This window comes from Cherax quadricarinatus, chromosome 20, assembly GCF_038502225.1.
Source record: "Cherax quadricarinatus isolate ZL_2023a chromosome 20, ASM3850222v1, whole genome shotgun sequence".
Lineage (NCBI taxonomy): Eukaryota > Metazoa > Arthropoda > Malacostraca > Decapoda > Parastacidae > Cherax > Cherax quadricarinatus.
Window position 1 is genome coordinate 44,323,732 of NC_091311.1, and position 20,899 is coordinate 44,344,630.

General features: G+C 37.1%; 1 protein-coding gene across 2 annotated transcripts; it reads right to left on the reverse strand.

Annotated features, from left to right (window-relative positions):
• Window positions 1–1,614: 1,614 nt before the first annotated feature.
• vito (nucleolar protein viriato) lies at window positions 1,615–19,509 on the reverse strand. Of its 2 annotated transcripts, XM_053794535.2 has the most exons (6): window positions 19,362–19,509; window positions 18,561–18,737; window positions 15,615–15,829; window positions 15,122–15,227; window positions 3,735–3,908; window positions 1,615–1,991 (listed from the first exon to the last, which is right to left on the reverse strand). In XM_053794535.2, the coding sequence occupies exons 3-6, from the start codon at window positions 15,743–15,745 to the stop codon at window positions 1,674–1,676; spliced, it is 729 nt and encodes a 242-aa protein (XP_053650510.2). In that variant the 5' UTR covers window positions 15,746–15,829; window positions 18,561–18,737; window positions 19,362–19,509; the 3' UTR covers window positions 1,615–1,673. The 2 variants fall into 2 exon arrangements, with proteins under 2 accessions (XP_053650510.2, XP_053650519.2); XM_053794544.2 differs by lacking the exon at window positions 18,561–18,737.
• Window positions 19,510–20,899: the final 1,390 nt, after the last annotated feature.

Genomic DNA, 20,899 nt, shown 5'->3' on the forward strand with positions numbered 1-20,899 from the left:
TTAAACCTCTCCACTAAGTGGCACCAGTCACTGGATGAATCCAAAGTCAGCTGTGTGGTAGCACTGGACATTGCTGGCGCTTTCGACCGGGTGTGGCACCAGGGCCTCTTAGCAAAACTTCAAGCACTGGGAATTGCAGGCTCTACGCTATGTCTCCTCAGTGATTACCTTCATGGTAGATCTCTAAGTGTAGTCCTCAATGGAACGGAATCAGCAAGGCATCCTATTGGGGCAAGCGTTCCACAAGGAAGCGTGCTGGGTCCATTGTTATGGAATGTCTACTTCAACGACCTTCTTCATCTCATCCCAGAATCACATGCATATGCAGACGACTGTACACTGACATTCACTTATCCAAGAGAAGAAATGCCAGCTGCTCTAAGCTACATCAATCACCAGCTGAGAGCTATATCAGCTTGGGGAAATAGATGGCAAGTAACATTTGCACCTGAGAAAACGCAAATGATGATCGTCTCTAGGCACCATGATGGTAATGCTGGTGCAGTAGTAAGGATGAATGGGAGGATGTTGGCACCTGGAGAAGAAGTTGATATCCTTGGGGTGAAATTTGACTCCAAACTAACCATGAAGAACCATGTTGTAAATCTTGCAAACAAGGCAGCCAGGAAGCTTACAGCACTTCGCCGTATCTCCCATCTGCTTGACAGTAGGGGTTGCAAGATCCTGTACGAGGCACAAGTACGCTCGCACCTTGAGTATGCTCCACTTTCTTGGTTTGCCTCCCCCCCCCTCTCATCTGCGACTGCTTGACAGAGTAGAGAACAGAGCAAGACGTCTCATCTCTCGCCTGAACCCATCCTGGATAGATCTGTCATTTCAGCAGAGCCTTCAACATAGGAGGGATGTGGGTGGCCTTACTGTTATGTACAAGGCCAATATTGTCAAAATACCACACTTGGATCCACTTCGAGGACAGCGTGAAACAAGCTTTTATGCCACAAGACGGGCAGAAAGCAGCAACTTCACTCTGGCTGTACCCTTCTCCAGAACATCACTCCATCTGAGATCATACATACCCAGGATGACTCGAGTATGGAACACATTCGTACAGCATAATGATGTCAACGAGATAAAGTCAGTTGATCAAATGAAAATGCTGGCCCACAGATGGCTCCAACTTCATCCTGTTCCCTACTTGTATGTCTCAACAATAAAAATGCTTTCAAATGAGCTGATGTAGGTAACAGCTCTTAGCTTGCCAATAAAGTTAGGAATCCTTAACCTGTAAATAGCTGTCAATAAAGCTAGGGATCCTTAACCTGTCAAACCCTGTGTAAAAAAAAAAAAGAAAAAGAGAGAGAGAGAGAGAGAGAGAGAGAGAGAGAGAGAGAGAGAGAGAGAGAGAGAGAGAGAGAGAGAGAGAGAGAGAGAGAGAGAGAGAGAGAGAGAGAGAGAGAGAGAGAGAGAGAGAGAGAGAGAGAGAGAGAGAGAGAGAGAGAGAGAGAGAGAGAGAGAGAGAGAGAGAGAGAGAGAGAGAGAGAGAGAGAGAGAGAGAGAGAGAGAGAGAGGGGGGGGGGAGATGAAGTTGAAGTAAATATTTTATAATTAATTTATTCAACAATTTTGTCAGAAACTGAATTGAAAATATAAGGGTATAATTTTGAAATTTATTTTAGAAACATGTTATGAAGAATACATGTGACCTGCTAAGACTAAGCCACTTGTTCTGTTAATGGTGGTCGCCTGTGTCTCATTTTCTTTTTTTTCAATTTTTGTTTGCGATTATTTGCCTTAATCTGAGCTTTTTTCTGTTTTTTTGCATCTCTAGCTTGTTTTAGTTTCATCAAATGGCTTTTCTTCATTATCTGGAAGGAGCTCTTTTTTAAAGAGCGATACAAATCCTTTTTATTATGAATGCCAAGCTCGTCTAATTTTTCTTTATCTATCTTCTCTTCTTCCTCATCTTCTGAATATTTTTCAGCTACACTTTTGGTGGGTGTTGTTTTTGGGTTTGCATTACCAAGCTTCATCTGTGGTCAAGACAAAAATAGAGTATTACTTTTTAATTGCAAGGGATTTCATATACAATAATGTAAAATCATGGAAAGACTGCCACACCATCATGTATAACATGAAGACAGCCTTTTGCTTTTGTGTAGTAACAACATATACACTGCTCTTAACTTAAAAGATATCTAAAGTTAAAGGTATACACATTTAGGACAGTGCTTCCTCATGCTGAATATGGAAAATATTCACAGAAAAGATCACTCAAGAGCAAATATATTGAAAACATTGTATAAAATAGTAATGTGGGGGTTAAATTCCAGAATCCAATGCCAGGTTCCTTAGCTTCAGTCAATGATATTCCAAACAAAAACGAAGGCCAAACTATTAGACAAGTTAACACTGTACCCATATGGTATTAAAACATTTTTATAGTGGGTGGTTACTGCTGAAACCTTTATATTTGAAATGAGTAGTTTCCAGTTTATGAAAATTTACTTTAATGAAAACAAGACATTAGAGAAGAACTTTAATGAAAAAAGAAAATAATAAAAAAGCATGATTCTGCTAAGTGAATGTCTAATGTTTCTAGACTGAGGGTGGCATGCAATTTTCATACTCTTCTAGTCATTCTAGACTAACATATTTACAGGTTATGTTTCAAAATTGTTGATGACCCATATGATTGCTTACCAGTGCACCTCTGTTTATTGTAACCAGATACAGCCTCTCCTCACTTAGCGATATACTCGTTTGCCGACGACGGGCTCTCTGACCATTATGGATACCTAAATAATATATATTAAGAGCTGATTTCCTCTATTCTGTTTAATACAATATATTTACAGTAAACTACTGTATAAATGTTTAAAAATATATCCGAAATGTTATAAATGGTGCAAAGGTGACATTAAAAAAATATCAGAGATGGTCGACACAAACCCACTAACATTATAGTATGCTCCTCACTTAGCAATGAATTAGTTTACTGACGTGGTCTTAGGAACAGAACTCCATCGTTAAGTGAGGAGAGGCTGTATTATGTTAGTTTACATTAAACACTAATATTAACGACATTACAGCCTCCTGCCAGTCATGGCAACAGGCAAAGTGCAATGTATGCACCTTAGTGGCATGCACTAATAAGGACTGAAAAACAAAGACAAGAATGAAGTCCCTTCACAAATATGTTCAATAGATTTACTGGACACACATGATCTGGCTGCCACAAATTTGCTATCATATTAGACACCTCTGGTTTAGGGAATGTATAAGGAATGACCAAAAAAACAATGTGGAGAGGGTCTGAGAGATAGGGACATGAGCATTCAGTATGTATGCACCTGAGCATTTGACTGAGGTGTATATATGCACTTGTGTTGTGCATATAAAGTAATATCTATGAAGAGATTCAGGGAAAGTGGCTTAAAATACTTCGGCTTTTGAGAGGAAGCAGAGAGCCTGCTCTTTAAAAGTCTAGCATCACTGGGTCATGTCTGTGCCTTCTGGATAAGCAGCTAAAGAAATGAGTGATAATAAATGTGTCTTCTTCTTTGAGTTACTATTCCATGATAAATAATAGGTTAAAAAAAAAAGAAAAGAAAAAATGAAAACCAACCAGTGCCAGTGTACGCGCCAAGTCTGCTCTAAGCAGCATCTAAAAATCTCGGTTATCTGCATGTACTTTATATAAATATGTACATGAGAGAAATCTTATTAAATGCAAGTCAAGGCACTATCTTTTGCAGATATTTACAAACACTTGCCTGATTAGTCCCAATGTGGAAATCGGAGACTAAGTCAATTCCAGATATTTCAACAGTTGCAGATCCACAGCTATTAACAGTAACACTGCTATTTTCTATTCTGTCTTCCTCATCATTCTCACTCTCTGGCACTTCTTGATTTTGGTATATCAACTTCTTCACCAGATTAACTCTCTGAAAAATAGGTAAATGCAACACTTATTACTGACATTAGGGCTATCTTTTCAATGTATCCTGTATTGTCCTTCAGAATCTAATTTTGCTCAAAACAATATTTTCAATACATTTCAGTTTAATTAAAACAAGCCATATGACCCTAGTGAGTTTAGTGCTTGGTTTTGATTATAATAATAATTAATTAAAACAAAACTTTAATATGAATTTTACAAAAGGGTGTATCTTCCATTCAGAATACAGATGAAGGCACTGTCAATTAAGGAAATGTTAAAAGTTATATACAGGTAAACAGTGAAATTTACAGTAGATAGGTACTGTTAACTGTTTATGACAGAAAAATTACTTGTCAAATGAAGAATGCAGACTTTCTTATAAAATATTAAACACTACCAGATAAGGAGAGGTGTTTAGGAGTCCTCAGTGACCAAAAGATTTTCAGAGAGGATAACTTAATCCTTTCAGTGTCGTGATCCCGGGTCGCAAACTTACTCCCAGGATCAATTAAAAAAAAGGAAGAAAAGGAAAAAAAAAATCATGAAATAATAGATAATTTTTTTCCAAAGGTATTGAAACCAAAAGTATGAAATTTGAAGGAAAATTTACGGAATTATGTTCTCGCAAAGTTAGCAGTCTCGGCAACATTTACTCATTGGCAATTTTGTCCACTTTATGCTCTATTTTTGGCCAATTCCACTGTTACAGTCGATGAAACTTGTGGCTACTTCGCTAGTATTGCTTCTATTCTATCGAATGAGTATAAGAACAGCCTATTTAACTATTTCAACTACCCAGTAAAGTGATCAGAAATTGGTAATTTGGTCAATTTCACATAAAATTCAACTGCCAATTTGAAAATAGGGTCTGGAATAACAATGTGGACATTCCTGGCACTAAATAAACATTTCTTCTACTCTTTAAACATGTCTCCAAGCCACTCTTATATTATACTTGCTTTTCATTTTGAATTTTTATTCACACAAAAAATAGAAAATTTACTTTTATGCAGACTACTGCATTATTGTAATAACTGTATAAATAATGTCAGTGCATTCCTAAATGTGTATCAGACTAGCCAGTTGGATGCGTACTGGACAAATGACGTCATTTGTGTACTCTGGAACATCGGCAAAAATTGAACATTTCTGCTCCTTTGAGCTCAATTTCAAGCTACTTTCAGTCCTGAAACTAATTAAAATCATCTCTATTTCTGTAATATATCTTCCATTCAATCAAATGAGACTAAGAAACCGCGAATATAACTACAAAAACCATAAGAAAATGCACCGCAAAGTTGCTGTTTTAAGCCAAAAACATGGTCGCAGTTTTTTTCTCACACACTGCGTGCTGTAGGATTTTTTTATATGGTGCGCATTTACTGAATAGACCCATTCTCTCATCGATGATTGGATAGACATAGTATTTCTTAACAAATTACTTAGACTATATGACACTGTCCCATAAAAACAAAACAGATTACGAATAAACAGCTAGGTTGCCTATGGCTAACTAACAGCATACTTAAATCCAATGATAAGAAACATCAATATGAAAAGCAATATAGACAGTGCTTAAACAAAGATATGCATTATTAAACACTATGCATCTGTCCTCATCAAACTAATAAGAAAAGCTAAGCAATTGTACTACTACAACAGATTCACCAAGAGATATAAAAAAAGACCTGGAAGACACACTCTCAGATTCTGGGCACCCACAAACTAAAAAAACTAGGGATATTGTCCTAACTAAACCAAATGAAACAACTACAGCCTATTGATACAGTTAATAACAAAAAAAAGGCATAATACCATGACTGGAACAATTAAAAAATAACGTGCACATAGAAGAAAGGAGCTTATGACAACGTTTTGGTCTGACTTGGACCGAAATGTCTTTGTATTGGTCCAAATTGGACCAAAACATCGTCGTAAGCTCCTCTCTTCTATGTAGGGGTTATCTGTGTATTGATACAGTTAACAAGATAAATGACTTTTTCTCAACTATAGGATCAAATCTTTTCTCCATGGGGTAGTGGAACAGAATTCTTCTGTAAGCCAGGCATGTTGTAAGAGGTGATTAAAATGCCGGGAGCAAGGGACTAGTAACCCCTTCTCCTGTATACATTACTAAAGTTAACCCTTTGACTGTCCCAGCCGTATATATACGTCTCACGAGGTACCATTTTTGACGTATATATACTCATAAATTCTAGCGGCTTCAAATCAAGCAGGAGAAAGCTGGTAGGCTCACATGTGAGAGAATGGGTCTGTGTGGTCAGTGTGCACCATATAAAAAAATCCTGGAGCAAGCAGTGCATAATGAGAAAAAAAAAAAAACGACCATTTTTTTTAATTAAAATGCCGAATTTGTGGTCTATTTTTGTATAGTATTTATGGTTGTATTCTCGTTTTCTTGGTCTCATTTGATAGAAGGGAAAACATATTATAGAAATAGAAGTGATTTTGATTGATTTTACTATAAAAAGAACCTAGAAATGGAGCTCAAAGTAGGGGAAATGTTTGATTTTTGCCAATGTTCAAAAGTAAACAAATGATGCCATTGTCCAATAAATGTCCAACTAGCCATTCTAATATGCAGTCATGAATGGGTTGATGTTATTTATACAGTTATTACAGTATTGCAGTAGTCTGCATAATAGTAAGTCTTCTATTTTTTGTTTGAATAAAAATTCAAAATAGAAAGCAAGAGTAATATCAGAGGGGCCTGGAAACATGACTCATGAGCAAAGAAAATGTTATTTTAGAGCCAGGAATGTCTGCATTGTTCATTCTGGACCTTATTTTGAAATTGTCTTATTTTTTAGTTTTTGTGAAATTGGCCAAATTGCAAATTTCTGACCACATTATTAGGTAGTTGAAATCGGTAAATGGGCAGTTTCTTGTACTCAATCGATAGATAAAATGGAGTTCTAAAGAAATAGCTATGAGCTTGGGCGACTGGAACAATGGAATTAGCCGAAAATAGGGCTCAAAATGGGCGAAATCGCCGATTTGTAAACAGCGCAGAGGTCGCTAACTTCGGGAGAGCATAATTCCGTCAGTTTTCCATCAAATTTCGTTTTTTTGGTGTCATTACAATCGGGAAAAGATTCTCTATCATTTCATAAGAAAAAATAATTTTTTTTTTAAATTTTGCGACACCAGGAGACACCTCAGGATTGGGGGTTGCAACAGTCAAAGGGTTAAAAAGAGATACGTACTTTAAAGGAGGGGTTTGGGATACTGGCAGTTTGGAGGGATATGTTGTGTATCTTTATACGTATATGCTTCTAAACTGTTGTATTCTGAGCACCTCTGCAAAAGCAGTGATAATGTGTGAGTGTGGTGAAAGTGTTGAATGATGATGAAAGTATTTTCTTTTTGGGGATTTTCTTTCTTTTTTGAGTCACCCTGCCTCGGTGGGAGACGGCCGACTTGTTGAAAAAAAAAAAAAACTTTTGTTTTTCTTTTTGAGCCACCCTGCTTCGATGGGATACGACCAGTTTGTTGAAAGAATGAAGATCAAATCTCGCCAGTAAAATCCCAGGTATCAATGCCCAAGCAAGTGATTACTTAGATGGGAATTTCCTAACCTCCTCCTATCTTGCACCAATCGAGCCCACAGAAGTCACCAGGATTATTAAGTCGCTTAAAAATAAATCAGAAAATCTGGCTCAAGTCCCGCCATTATTGTACAAATGAGCAGCTTGTGTTCTTTCACCTGCTATTTCATTACTCTTTAACAAATCACTAGAAACCAGCACTTTCTCAACACTGCTCAAGATAGCAAGGGTTACATCAACACACTAAGATGGTGACCCCACAGATGTAAACACCTACAGGCCAATACCAAACTTACCGTTGCTATCCAAAATTTTTGAGAAACTCATGCACAAGAGATTACATTCCTTTATAACAGTCCAAAGCATCCTCAACCCCTGCTAATTTGGCTTCAGGAAAAGCAAAAGCACAAATGATGGAATTGTAAAAATGCTAGACCTGCTTTACACAGCACTTGAAAAAATGATTATCCATTAGGACTCTTTATTGATCTAAAGAAAGTTTTTGATACAGTAGACCACAGCATCCTACTCCACAAACTTGATCATTACACTATAAGAGTCCACGCACTTACATGTACGTATTTCAAATCCTATCTTACTAACAGGCATCAATACGTCTCTAAAAAGGACACAACCTCATCAACAAGACTGCTGGATATTGGAGTACCACAGAGAAGTGTCCTTGTCCCCTCTTATACATCAATGATCTTCCTAATGTATCACAATACCTATTCTCTTTGCTGATGACACGACTTATGTCATTTCTCACCCTAATCTTGCCTCACTCAACACTATTGTTAACAAAGAGCTAGCAAAAATATTGACCTGGATGCCTGCTAATAAACTTACACTTAATACTGACAACACATACTATATTATGTTTGGGAGCAGAACAGGTGATGCCCAGCTGAACATTATGACTGACAACACTCTTATTGCTAAACATAATGAGGGCAAATCCCTGGGCCTGCACCTTGACAGCAACCTGAAATTCAACACCCATATCCAATACATAACAAAAAAAAAAAGTATCCAAAACAGTTGGGATCCTCTCCAAGATACGTTACTATGTACCACAATCAGCCCTACTCACACTATACTATTCATTCATCTATCCCTACCTCACTTATGCTATATAAGCCTGGGGATTAACAGCAGCAACCCACCTAAAGCCAATAATAACCCAACAAAAAGCTGCAATAAGAATTATCAAGCAATCCAATACTAGACAACACCCCCCCCCCTATTCTTCAAAGACCTAAACTTACTCACTGTACAAAACCTACATTTACAGAACCATAAATTCTAATATTAACCCTGAACTAAAACACTTTCTTGATAGTTGAAACAGGGCCCACAGACACAATACCAGACTAAAAAATTTCTATGACATTCCTCGTGTCCGGCTAAGCCAATGTACATAAAAGAGCCTCAAATCGGGAACTCCCTGCCTGAAAACTCTTGAACTGCAGTCTCAACCACCATTTTCAAAACTACCGTTAAAAAACATCTTATCTCCCAAATACACCCCATCATCAGCTATGTGAAAACCATTTATTCTCTTTTTTGTATCATGAACACATCCAAAACTAAATTTACTAATTGTAATATTGTTATATGTTTTGTACTACCTCACCATTATAAATATAATTAATCACTTCAATTACCTAACTTTTATATCAGTATGCAATAAGGTATATTAAAATGTACTGCTCCATAACCTGTGTCAATACAGAGTAAGAATTAAGATTAATCTACCCAAAATGCCTAGGCATGCTAGTGGTCTTCTTTGTAATTAATATTTTATAATATGTAAACCACACCGTCCTGCCAAGTGAGTGTAAAATGAAAGCCTGTAATTGTTTTACATGATGGTTGGATTGCCGGTGTCTTTTGTCTGTCTCATAAATATGCAAGATTACAGGTACATCTTGCTACTTCTACTTACACTTAGGTCACACTACACATACATATACAAGCATATATATATACACACCCCTCTGGGTTTTCTGCTATTTTCTTTCTAGTTCTTGTTCTTGTTCTTGTTTATTTCCTCTTATCTCCATGGGAAAGTGGAACAGAATTCTTCCTCCGTAAGCCATGCATGTTGTAAGAGGCAACTAAAATGCCGGGATCAAGGGTCTAGTAACCCCTTCTGTACAAATTACTAAATTTAATAAGAAAAACTTTCGTTTTTCTTTTTGGGCCACCCTGCCTTGGTGGGATACAGCCGGTTTGTTGAAAAAAAAAAATGTAAACCACACATTGTAAGCTTTGCAAGGAAATAAACATTTTCATTTTCTAGACCAAAATTTACTGCTCACAGCTTATCTGAGTGAGCTGAGCTCATGGCAACATACTATGGGACCGACATTGGCTTCAAAGCCATGATACAATGGGACCGACACTAAAAACGTTAAATGGGTAGCAAAATCTTGTATGTGGCACTGGTCATCTCTAAAATAGTTGTTAAATACATGGAAGGGAAACTGCAGAAGAAAAAAGGGATTCACATCATACAGTAGACCAAAATTTGACTGGACAGAGGTATCATCCCACATTCACTGAACACTGCTAATATTGCCCCACATCACCAAGGAGGGTGTAAGGCAATTGCCAAAAGCTATAGACCACCAACTCTAACTTCAGACATTATAAAAATCTCTGAATGGGTCCTAAGAAACAATACTGCCAATCACATGGAATTACAACAGTTGCACAATCCAGGGCAAAATGGGATTAGGGCAGGTTGCTCCTGCCTTTCACAACTGCTAGATCATAATAATGTGGTCCTGGATGCTCTGAAAGACATGTTAACCCTTTGAGGGTCGAGAGGCCCTCTCCTAAACTTGTTCTCAGGGTTGAAAATTTTTCAAAAAAAAAAAAAAAAAAAAAAAAAAGATTTTTTCTTATGAAATGATAGAAAATCTTTTCCCGATCATAATGACACCAAAAGTATGAAATTTGATAGAAAACTTACAGAATTACGCTCTCGCGAAGTTAGCGATCTCAACGATGTTTACACATTGGCGATTTCGCCCACTTTTGAGCCCTATTTTCGGCCAATTCCAATGTGCCAGTCGACAAAAATCATAACTATTTTGCTAGAACTCCATTTGTTCTATCAAATGAGTACGTACAAGAAACCACCCATTTACTGATTTCAACTATCCAATAAAGTGGTCAGAAATTTACAATTTCACCAATTTCACACAAATGTCAAAAGATGCCAATTTCCAAAAAGGGTCCAGAATAAACAAGACATTCCTGGCACTAAAATAACATTTTCTCTGTTCATTAGTCACATCCCCAGGCCCCTCTTACATTTCTTTTGCTTTCCACTTTGAATTTTTATTCTCACAAAAAATAGAAGATTTACTGTTATGCAGACTAATGCATTAGTGTAGAAATGGTATAAATAATATCAGCACACTTGTGAAAGGATATTAGACTCACCAGTTGACATGTATTGGATGCATGACATGATTTGTTTACTTTTGAACATTGGCAAAAATCAAAACATTTCTGCTACTTTGAGCTAGATTTCAAGGTACTTTTCATTGTAAAACCAATCAAAATCATCTCCATTTCTGTAATACGTCTTCCATTCTATAAAATGAGACCAGGAAAATGAGAATACAACCATAAATACCATACGAAAATACACTGCAAAGTTGCTGGTTTAAACCAAAAACACGGTCGGAGTTTTTTTTTTTCTCATTATGCACTGTGTGCTGCAGGATTTTTTTTTATACCTTGCACGCTGACCACATACACCCAATCTTTCATATGTAGGCCTAAGAACTTTCTCTCGCTAGATCTGAAGGTGCTAAAATTTATGCGTGCTAGTACGGCACCAACCTTGGCATGCAAGCCCTACTAGTACGACACCGACCCTGAAAGGGTTAAATGCTGATGTGGTGTAAACTGATTTTACAAAAGCATTTGACAAATGCAACCATCGAGTGATTGCACACAAAATGAATAACTGGAAAAGTGGGCAGATGGATATTTAATTTAGCAAACAGGGCCCAGAGAATAGTAGATGGAGGATGCCAAACTGAAAAGCTGTTTTACAAGGCATAGTAACTGCCCCCAGTTCTATTTCTCGTTCTTACATCTGACATTGACAAAGATATAGTAACAGCACTGTAACTTCCTTTGCAGATGACACCACAAACTATGAGAGTGCATCTATCAAAGACGCAGTGAATCTTCAGGTGGATATAAATCAAATCTTTAATGAGGACAAGTTTCAATTACTCCACTACAGAAGAATGGGGGAAATAAAGATTAATGAGTACAGGACACGCTGAAATCATAAAATAAAGCTAAAGTCCTGTGTATGTGACTTATAAGTAATGATGTTGGATGATCTCACATTCAAGGGCCACAACAACATAGCCATTGCTACTGCAAGATAAATGATATGCTGGATAACTAGAACTTTGAAGACAAAAGATGCTGAGTCAAGTGTTCTCTCCAAGCTAGAATACTGCTGTATACTGATGACCCCCTTCAAGGCAGGGAAGGAAAATGTAAAGAAAACTTTAACTGCACATACACACTCAATCATTCATCTAAACCACTGGGAAAGTTTGAAGTCCTTTCAACTATATTCCTTGGAACACAGATAAAGATGCAAATAAGCTATAGGAACTTTAAGAAGTATCATACTGTACTTATGATGCTTCTTCTCATTAGAAACTTATGCTGTACTCTGTACTATTTTTTTGTGTACACATTGTGGTATAGAGGGCTTGGCTTATGGAATAAGGGGATATTTTCAAAACACATCTAATTTGCATTAAACTGCTAACACATTTATTGTATAAGATATTATTAACCACTAAAAGTTATAAACAGGTAATAACTTTTAGTGGTTAATAATATCTTATACAATAAATGTGTTAGCAGTTTAATGCAAATTAGATAATTATTATACTATTATATAATTATTGTACTATTATATAATTATTATACTATGACATGTATATAATTATTATTATACTATTATATAATTAGATAATTATTATACTATGTATAATAATTATACAACTGAGGAAAAAATAGATTTTATGTGACTGCTTTTCGACATAAAGCTTGACACTTATGAGTACAGTGGACCCCTGGTTCACGATATTAATCCGTTCCTGAGAGCTCATCGTAAACCAAAATTACCGGAAACCGAATCAATATTCCCCATAAGAAATAATGGAAATCAAATTAATCCGTGCAAGACACCCAAAAGTATGATAAAAAAACTTTTACCACATGATATATTAAGTTTAATGCAATATAATAATTACAATAACAATAATAACAATAGAATAATCACAATAGAATAATTGACACTTACCTTTAATGAAGATCTGGTGATGATTGATGGGATGGGAGGAGGGGAGAGTGTCGAAGTTTTTAATGTTTAGAAGGGGAATCCCCCTCCATTAGGACTTGAGGTAGCAAGTCCTTTTCCGGGATTACTTCCCTTCTTTTAATGCCACTAGGACCAGCTTGAGAGTCACTGGACTTCTGCCGCACAACATATCTGTCCATAGAGGCCTGTACCTCTCGTTCCTTTATGACTTTCCTAAAGTGGTTCACAACATTGTCAGTGTACAGGTTGCCAACACGGCTTGCAGTAGCTGTATCAGGGTGATTTTCATCAAAAAAGGTTTGCACTTCAAGCCACTTTGCACACATTTCCTTAATTTCAATAGTCATTAGCACCCTTGGTCTCGATGGGTTGGCACTAGAAGCTTTCTTGGGGCCCATGGTGACTTATTTTGCAGAAACAAGCACCAAAAACAGTGATAATATGGATAATATAGAATGTACCGAATGTATCCTTAGATGCGCGCACACTGGCTGGCTTGTAAACACTGGACACGTCTCGTATGAATCGTATCGCATACCAGGTTTTGTAACGGGAACCGAGGCAAATTTTTTGCAATACAGTGGACCCCCGCATAGCGATATTAATCCGTGCAAGAGAGCTCATTGTTATGCGAAATTATCGTTATGCGAATGAATTTTCCACATAAGAAATAATGGAAATCAAATTAATCCATGCAAGACACCCAAAAGTATGAAAAAAAAAAATTTTACCACATGAAATATACATTTTCCTACACACAAAGAGAAGGATACATGCACAATAGTAGAGTAGTACATGCACAATATATATTGTGCATGTACTACTCTACTAAATGAAGAATAAATGACACTTACCTTTATTGAAGATGCAGCAATGACTGATGAGACACTGTGTCCTGGGAGTGCCTTTTCCTCCTGAGTACTGTAGGTCCTGTTTGGCATTTTCTTCCAGAACAGGCCTTATCACACTGTGTATGCCACTATGATTCTTAAATCTCTCAAACCAACCTTTGCTGGCTTTAAATTCATCAATATGAGCACTAGTTCCAGGCATTTTTCCCTGTTCACCTGGGTGTTAGTCGACTGGTATGGGTTGCATCCTGGGAGACAAGATTAAGGACCCCAATGGAAATAAGTTAGACAGTCTTCGATGACACTGATTTTTTTGGGTTATCCTGGGTGGCAAATCCTCTGGGGTTAATTGTTTCTTGGTATTCTCAATAAGCCACACCAACAACGGTGCTACAGCAGCAGCAGCAGCAGCTGACAGTGCTACAGCAGCAGCTGACAGTGCTACAGCAGCAGCAGCAGCTGACAGTGCTACAGCAGCAGCAGCAGCAGCTGACAGTGCTACAGCAGCAGCAGCAGCAGCAGCTGACAGTGCTACAGCAGCAGCAGACGATGCTACAGCAGCAGCAGACGATGCTACAGCAGCAGCAGCAGCTGACGGTGGTACAGCAGCAGCAGCAGCTGACAGTGCTACAGCAGCAGCAGACGATGCTACAGCAGCAGCAGACGATGCTACAGCAGCAGCAGACGATGCTACAGCAGCAGCAGACGATGCTACAGCAGCAGCAGACGGTACTACAGCAGCAGCAGCAGCTGACAGTGCTACAGCAGCAGCAGACGATGCTACAGCAGCAGCAGATGGTACTACAGCAGCAGCAGCAGCTGACGGTGGTACAGCAGCAGCAGCAGCAGCTGTACCACCAATAGTAGCGATGGTTGATTGGGGTTTATTATACAACCTGGCCAGCTTGGAGACACGCACTCCACTTTCATACTTATCAATGATCTTTTTCTTCATCTCTATAGTAATTCTCACCCTTATTGCTGTAGAGTTGGCACTAGAAGCTTTCTTGGGGCCCATGGTCACTTATTTTGCAGATAAAATCACCAAAAACACTGTAATAATACGAAATGTTCCGATTGTATGCTTGGATGTTACCGCGGAGGCTGGCTGGTAAACAATGCCACCGGCGGAACATGTGAGGCTGGCTAAGGGCGCACATTAGACACGTCTCGGACGAACAGCGCTGAGCAGGATTTTTAGTGGTATGAGAGGCAAAATCTTGGCGATAAAATGTAGCGGTATGCGGATTTAACGTTATGCAAGGCCAACGGTATGCGGGGGTCCACTGTATAATGCTTCGGATACCGGATTTATCGGATACCGATGGCTTCGCGAACCGGGGGTCCACTGTATTTCTAAAGGTAAAAATGTTTGAAAGTTTCATCATATATACTAATGAAACTAGAAAAAGTAACTTACATCTTTCCTTATCCTTTTCATTTCATTTTTAATTCCATTTTCAATCTGTTTGTGGGCCTTTTCACGCCTTTCCTTCTTCCTTTTCTGAAATCCTGTTAGATATTCTCTGAAAAAGACAACAATACTTCATAAAAATACAGCACTTAGGGAATATAGAAAACATGTAGAGAATTATTTGACTAAAGAAATATGATAGTATGAAGACAAATATAAAAATGTTTAGTATTCAGGTGACCAAAAGGTGTCAGTTAGTCAAAGCACAATGAATATCACATTTACATACACATAAATTATGGTTTGTTTGAATTACATTAGTACTGTAGTCTATTTTGTACATTGTGTATACTCTACTGGTGAATACAAAGATCCCAATGAAACTAAGTCTACAATGGCATTATTGTGGTTGTTATTGGTTATATTACTGATATTATTTTGTACATATCTTCTCTTTTAAATTATCTGTATAAGCAATTAAAAAGAACAAACATGGAACCTTCTGTCATTTGGATCAAACTTGATGTGCAGCTTGTTTTGTCTGTTCTGGGGCCTCAGCCGCTTATTCTTGTGCTGATTTGAATGCCATTTCTTTTTGTTTTTAAATGAATTATTTGAGTTAGTCTTCATTGTAGACACTGCAGGTACTCGAGTGAGAACTATATTATCACTCGAAAGCAGGTCTAAGCACTTGTGTCTGCCTGTAGGTTTCTCCTGAAATAAATCAATGCCATTTAGCTCTGTCAAGTTATCATTGATTAAATATTCATAATTTATTATCACTATAATAATCAGGTACTGTACAGTATACTTTTTATAGAGTATGTACTATTAACCTATTAACCCTTTCAGGGTCCAAGGCCCAAATCTGGAGTCACGCACCAGTGTCCAAGAATTTTCAAAAAAAAAATTTGTTATTTTTTCTTATGAAATCGTAGAGAATCTTTTTGTGAAGGTAATAAAACAAAAAGTACGAAATTTGGTGGAAAATTGACGAAATTATGCTCTCGCGAATTTTGATGTGTCAGCGATATTTACGAATCGGCGATTTTGCCGACTTTGACTCCCATTTTAGGCCAATTACATTATTCCAATCAACCAAATTCTTAGCTATTTCACTATTATTACTTCTATTCTATCGATTGAGCACAAGAAATCGCCAAGTCAACTGTTTCAACTACAAAATAAAGTGATCGGAAATTGTTAATTTGGCCAATTTAACACAAAGTTCAAAATATTCCAATTTCAAAATAGGGTCCAAAATGAACAATGTAGGCATTCCTGGCACTAAACTAACATTTCCTCTGTTCATTAGTTATGTTTTGAGGCTTTACAAATAAATTCCATTTTGATTTTTTATTCACATAATGAATTTTTATTCACACCAAAAAATAGAAGATTTACTGTTATGCAATACTGTAATAATTGTATAAATATCATCACCATATTTGTGAATGTATATTAGACCCACCAGCTGACGTGTATTAGACGTGTGAGGTTGTTTGTTTACTCTTGAATATTGGCAAAAATTTAACATTTCTGCTACTTTGAGCTCAGTTTCAAGCCATTTCCAGTGCTAAAACCAATCAAAATCATCTCTATTTCTGTAATATATCTTCCATTCTATCAAATGAGACCAAGAAATCGCAAATACAACTATAAAAAACATACGAAAAAACACTGCAAAGTTGCTGTTTTAATCGAAAAATCATGATTTCATTTTTTTTCTCTCATTATACACAGTGTGCTGCAGGATCTGTTTTATGTGGTGCACACATACCACATAGATGTATTCTCTCATATCTAGGCCCAAATGTACCACTCACAGTTTATCAGAGTGAGCTGAGCTCATGGCGTAGATCTACGGTTTGGACCCTGAACGTAAAGCCGTAGATCTACGGGACGGACCCTGAAAGGGTTAACTGTGTCCAGTGTACAGTATAGTGGACCCCAGAGTTTCGTGATTAATCTGTTCCAGAGAGTCTGCCGAAAGTCAGAATTCATGAATGTCGCAGCCATTTTCCCCACAAGAAATAATGTAAATCCAATTAATCCGTTCCAGACACCCAAAAGTATTAACAAAAATTATTTTTTTATAGATTAAATATAGATTTACATACAGAAAAGAATGAGAAATCAAGTATAAAACAATAACAACCTTTATTGAAGATTCTTGTTATTGTATGGAAGACAGGAGGAGGGGAGAGGATGGAGGAGTCATTGGACCTCTGTCGCACAAAAAACTGTCCAGAGAGCTCTTGCAGCTATACCCTCTACCACCATCACTACCATCCTCTGCCACCATCACCACCACCCTCTGCCACCACCACAACCACTGCCACCCTCTACCACCACCACTTTCGTACTTTTCTTCAAACTTTTTCTTTAATTCTATCGTGTTTCTCACCTTCTTTACAAAGGGCTGGCACTAGAAGCTTTCTATGGGCCCATGGTGGCTTATTTAGCAGTGGCAAGCACAAAAAGAATGGATTATTATGAAATGTATCGTATGAATGTGGGGTGATGGTCACTTGCCCAGAAAGAATGCCACACTGACTCTCTGAATGGTGTGTGGGAGCCTTTGTGTATGCGCGGCTGCTGGGAAGCCGCTCGAAGAAGTTCCATACCACTGACGAACTGTGAGGCAAATCACGAAACACAAAGCTATACTTTGACGAAAAAAGTTGCTGAAAGTCGAAATTTACGAAGCGCGAGGGTCACGAAGCTTGGGGGTCCACTGTACTATGAAAATTATGATTATGTCCTCAATGTACTATTATGCATAATTTTTTGTGGCTTCACATTTGCCTGCCAATATTTTTGAACTCAGCACAACTGTTTGGGTCTCCTACAACCTCTTCATGCCTTTGAAAAAGATGTAAGACCAAATAGGTCTTAGATTTTTCATGGTTAATAATTCCTATATAGCATAAGTAAATAATGAAATCAGGATCTGTTGTTCCACCATCAGCTTCCTAACTAGAAAACAGGTTGTGGAACTGCCAAGATGCCTTATTCATTACAAATTTATTACAGTTTCATGATACTAACAGTGGAATTCTGTCAAAAAGCATACTACTTACATTTAACCTAGGATAACATAATATACATTAGTCAAACAATGTACAGTAATTTATTTCCACATTTTGATGAGTATTACACTGTAAAACAATTTTAATATTTTTGTAAATATATGTTTTCCAGTGGTCCTGAAGGGGAGATATGTTGCAGTTTTTGAACTGTAGTATCAGCATGCCTCTGGCAAGACAGTGATAGAGTGAGTGATGATGATGGGAAATGACCAATGTTTCAATTTTTTTATTAATCCAGGATAACCCAAAATAGTCACTGTGACTTATTTCCAGGTTTTGAGAAGTATTATACCTTTAAACAATGTAATATGTATCATAAGTATATCTGGTACATGGTATTAAAAGACCAATACCTGGAGAGGGTTTTGGGGGTGAACACCCCCACGGTTCAGTCTGGGACCAGGCCTTGTGGTGGATCAGGGTCTGATCAATCAGGCTGTTACTGCTGGCCACACGCAAACTGACGTATGAACCACAGCCCGGCTGGTCAGGTACTGACTTCAGGTGCCTGTCCAGTGCCTTCTTAATTACTTGTAGAAATAAAGATTATTATTATTATTACATTACTTTGTACAGCACAAAGAAATAAAAATTGTATTCTATATCTATTATACTCCCTGTATGGCTCAGAGAAATTAATTATTATAATTATTGACCCTTGTGGGCTTAGCACTTAGTTTTGATTGTAATAAAGGACCCCAATGGAAATAAGCCATTTTGTCTAACTTTTTTTTGGGTTATCCTAGGTTCTCTACGTATATGTTGCTATGTATGATAATCTATCTAACTGTATTTGTGTACACCTGAATAAACTTACTTAATAATAATAATAATATTAATAATAATAATAATAATAATAATATATTTACTACAAGAAGTACATATACAAGGTATACAGTCCTAGATGACATCAGTGACTTACTACTATATAGAAAACACCTTGTTATGTTGAGCATTTCATATATAATTATTGAAAATATATTGGCTGTAAGTAAGTAAGTTTATTCAGGTATACACAAATACAGTTACATAGAATTATCATACATAGCAGCATATGTGTAGAGAACCTAGGATAACCCAAAAAAGTCAGACACAGTGACTTATTTCCATTGGGGTAAAATGTCTAAATTTAACCTAAATAAAAATGTACATACTTTTCCTAGTACACGATGTGTGGAAGGTCTCTTGAGAGGTTATTACTGTACTATGTAAGTGATAAAAGAGGAGAAACAGGTGTTGTATTAATGATGATGATAAGTGAGGTGAGTGAGGCACCTCCTTCCTCCCTCCCTCCCAGGGTGTCAATAAATATATGAAGGATCCTTCATGCTCAATAAATTTATTTTAGTCATAACTAAGTGAGCAAGTTTATTAAGGCACAGGTGCAGATAAGTGCAGTTATCATACATAGTGTAAATTACCTAGGATAACAAAAAAAAAAAGAAGTCATAAATTGACTTATTTACATGGGGGATCCTTGACTATAGTTGGTTTCGTTGTACAGGATTAGTGAGCGTTCCTTAGAGAATTACAATTTTAAATATTTAATACTGTTTCAATGAGAGTTTTTTATTTATTAAAATTGGCTTGGTTAGTTAATGAGCTTCACCTGCATGTGGATCGTTATAAATGTAATACACCTGAACATACACATCAATAATATTTTGATACTTAATATAAAGACTAAAGTAAAGCAGCTCTGTTATTACCATATATTATTTAAATTTATTGGGTTATCATAGCTTTATCTTCCTAATTTATTACTAAGGTAACAATAACTTGATTAATAGAGCAGTGCTGACAGATAAATGACATATTAAATGAAAATAAAGCTAGTCTTGTATTAAGATGACTATACTGTGTTAACATAATGTTTGTTAATACACTTATATCAAGATTATATTACATTAAAGATCTCTTTGAGATTCAATTTTCACAACAAAATATATACATATTAAAATGATGCCAGCGATATCATACAAGTGAAAAATAATAAGATAAAATTATCATTAATGAGGGTAAATGCTAGTAATGAATAATTTTAGTGTATAATTGTAATAATAAGTTAGTGGAGGTAGTGAGTGTTGTGGCGGCGGTGATGGTGGTGGTGCACTCTGACGCCGACCACTCTTACTGCTAAATTGTACATTATTGACGCTGTACACCCGCTGACACCGGCGGCAGGTAGGTGAGGGTGGTGAGTGTGTGCTGCTGCTGGTGATGGTGTGTGTCTTAGTATGAGAGGTGAGGCGGCAGGTGTGTTGTGAGGTAGTGTTAGTATGGTGCACCTCTGACCTCCACGCCTCGACACTCTACAAATTTACAAATCTTTTACACATTGCTTACGTTAGTTTCTGTGTTTACATTTAACTCTAGACGATTATCAGCACAGAGTAGTGATGAATGGCTAATATTTAATCTAGGATAACCCCACAGACCAACCGTTTGATGTTTTATTCACAAATCTTGACCACCACAACAAACAAAAAAGTATAATACTAAGGGATTGATTACCTGAAACTCCTCCTCATCTTCCACCGTTCTTCTCTGTATTAGACTGAAGAAGATACTAGCTGGCAAAACGTTTCCTCAATAAAGATTCCCAAATGTTGGACAAGTGTCTCATTCTTCAGCTTGTCGGCCTCTTTAAGGGGGGCTCCTGGTGGTGAAGAGGCCATTGGTCTGAGGAATT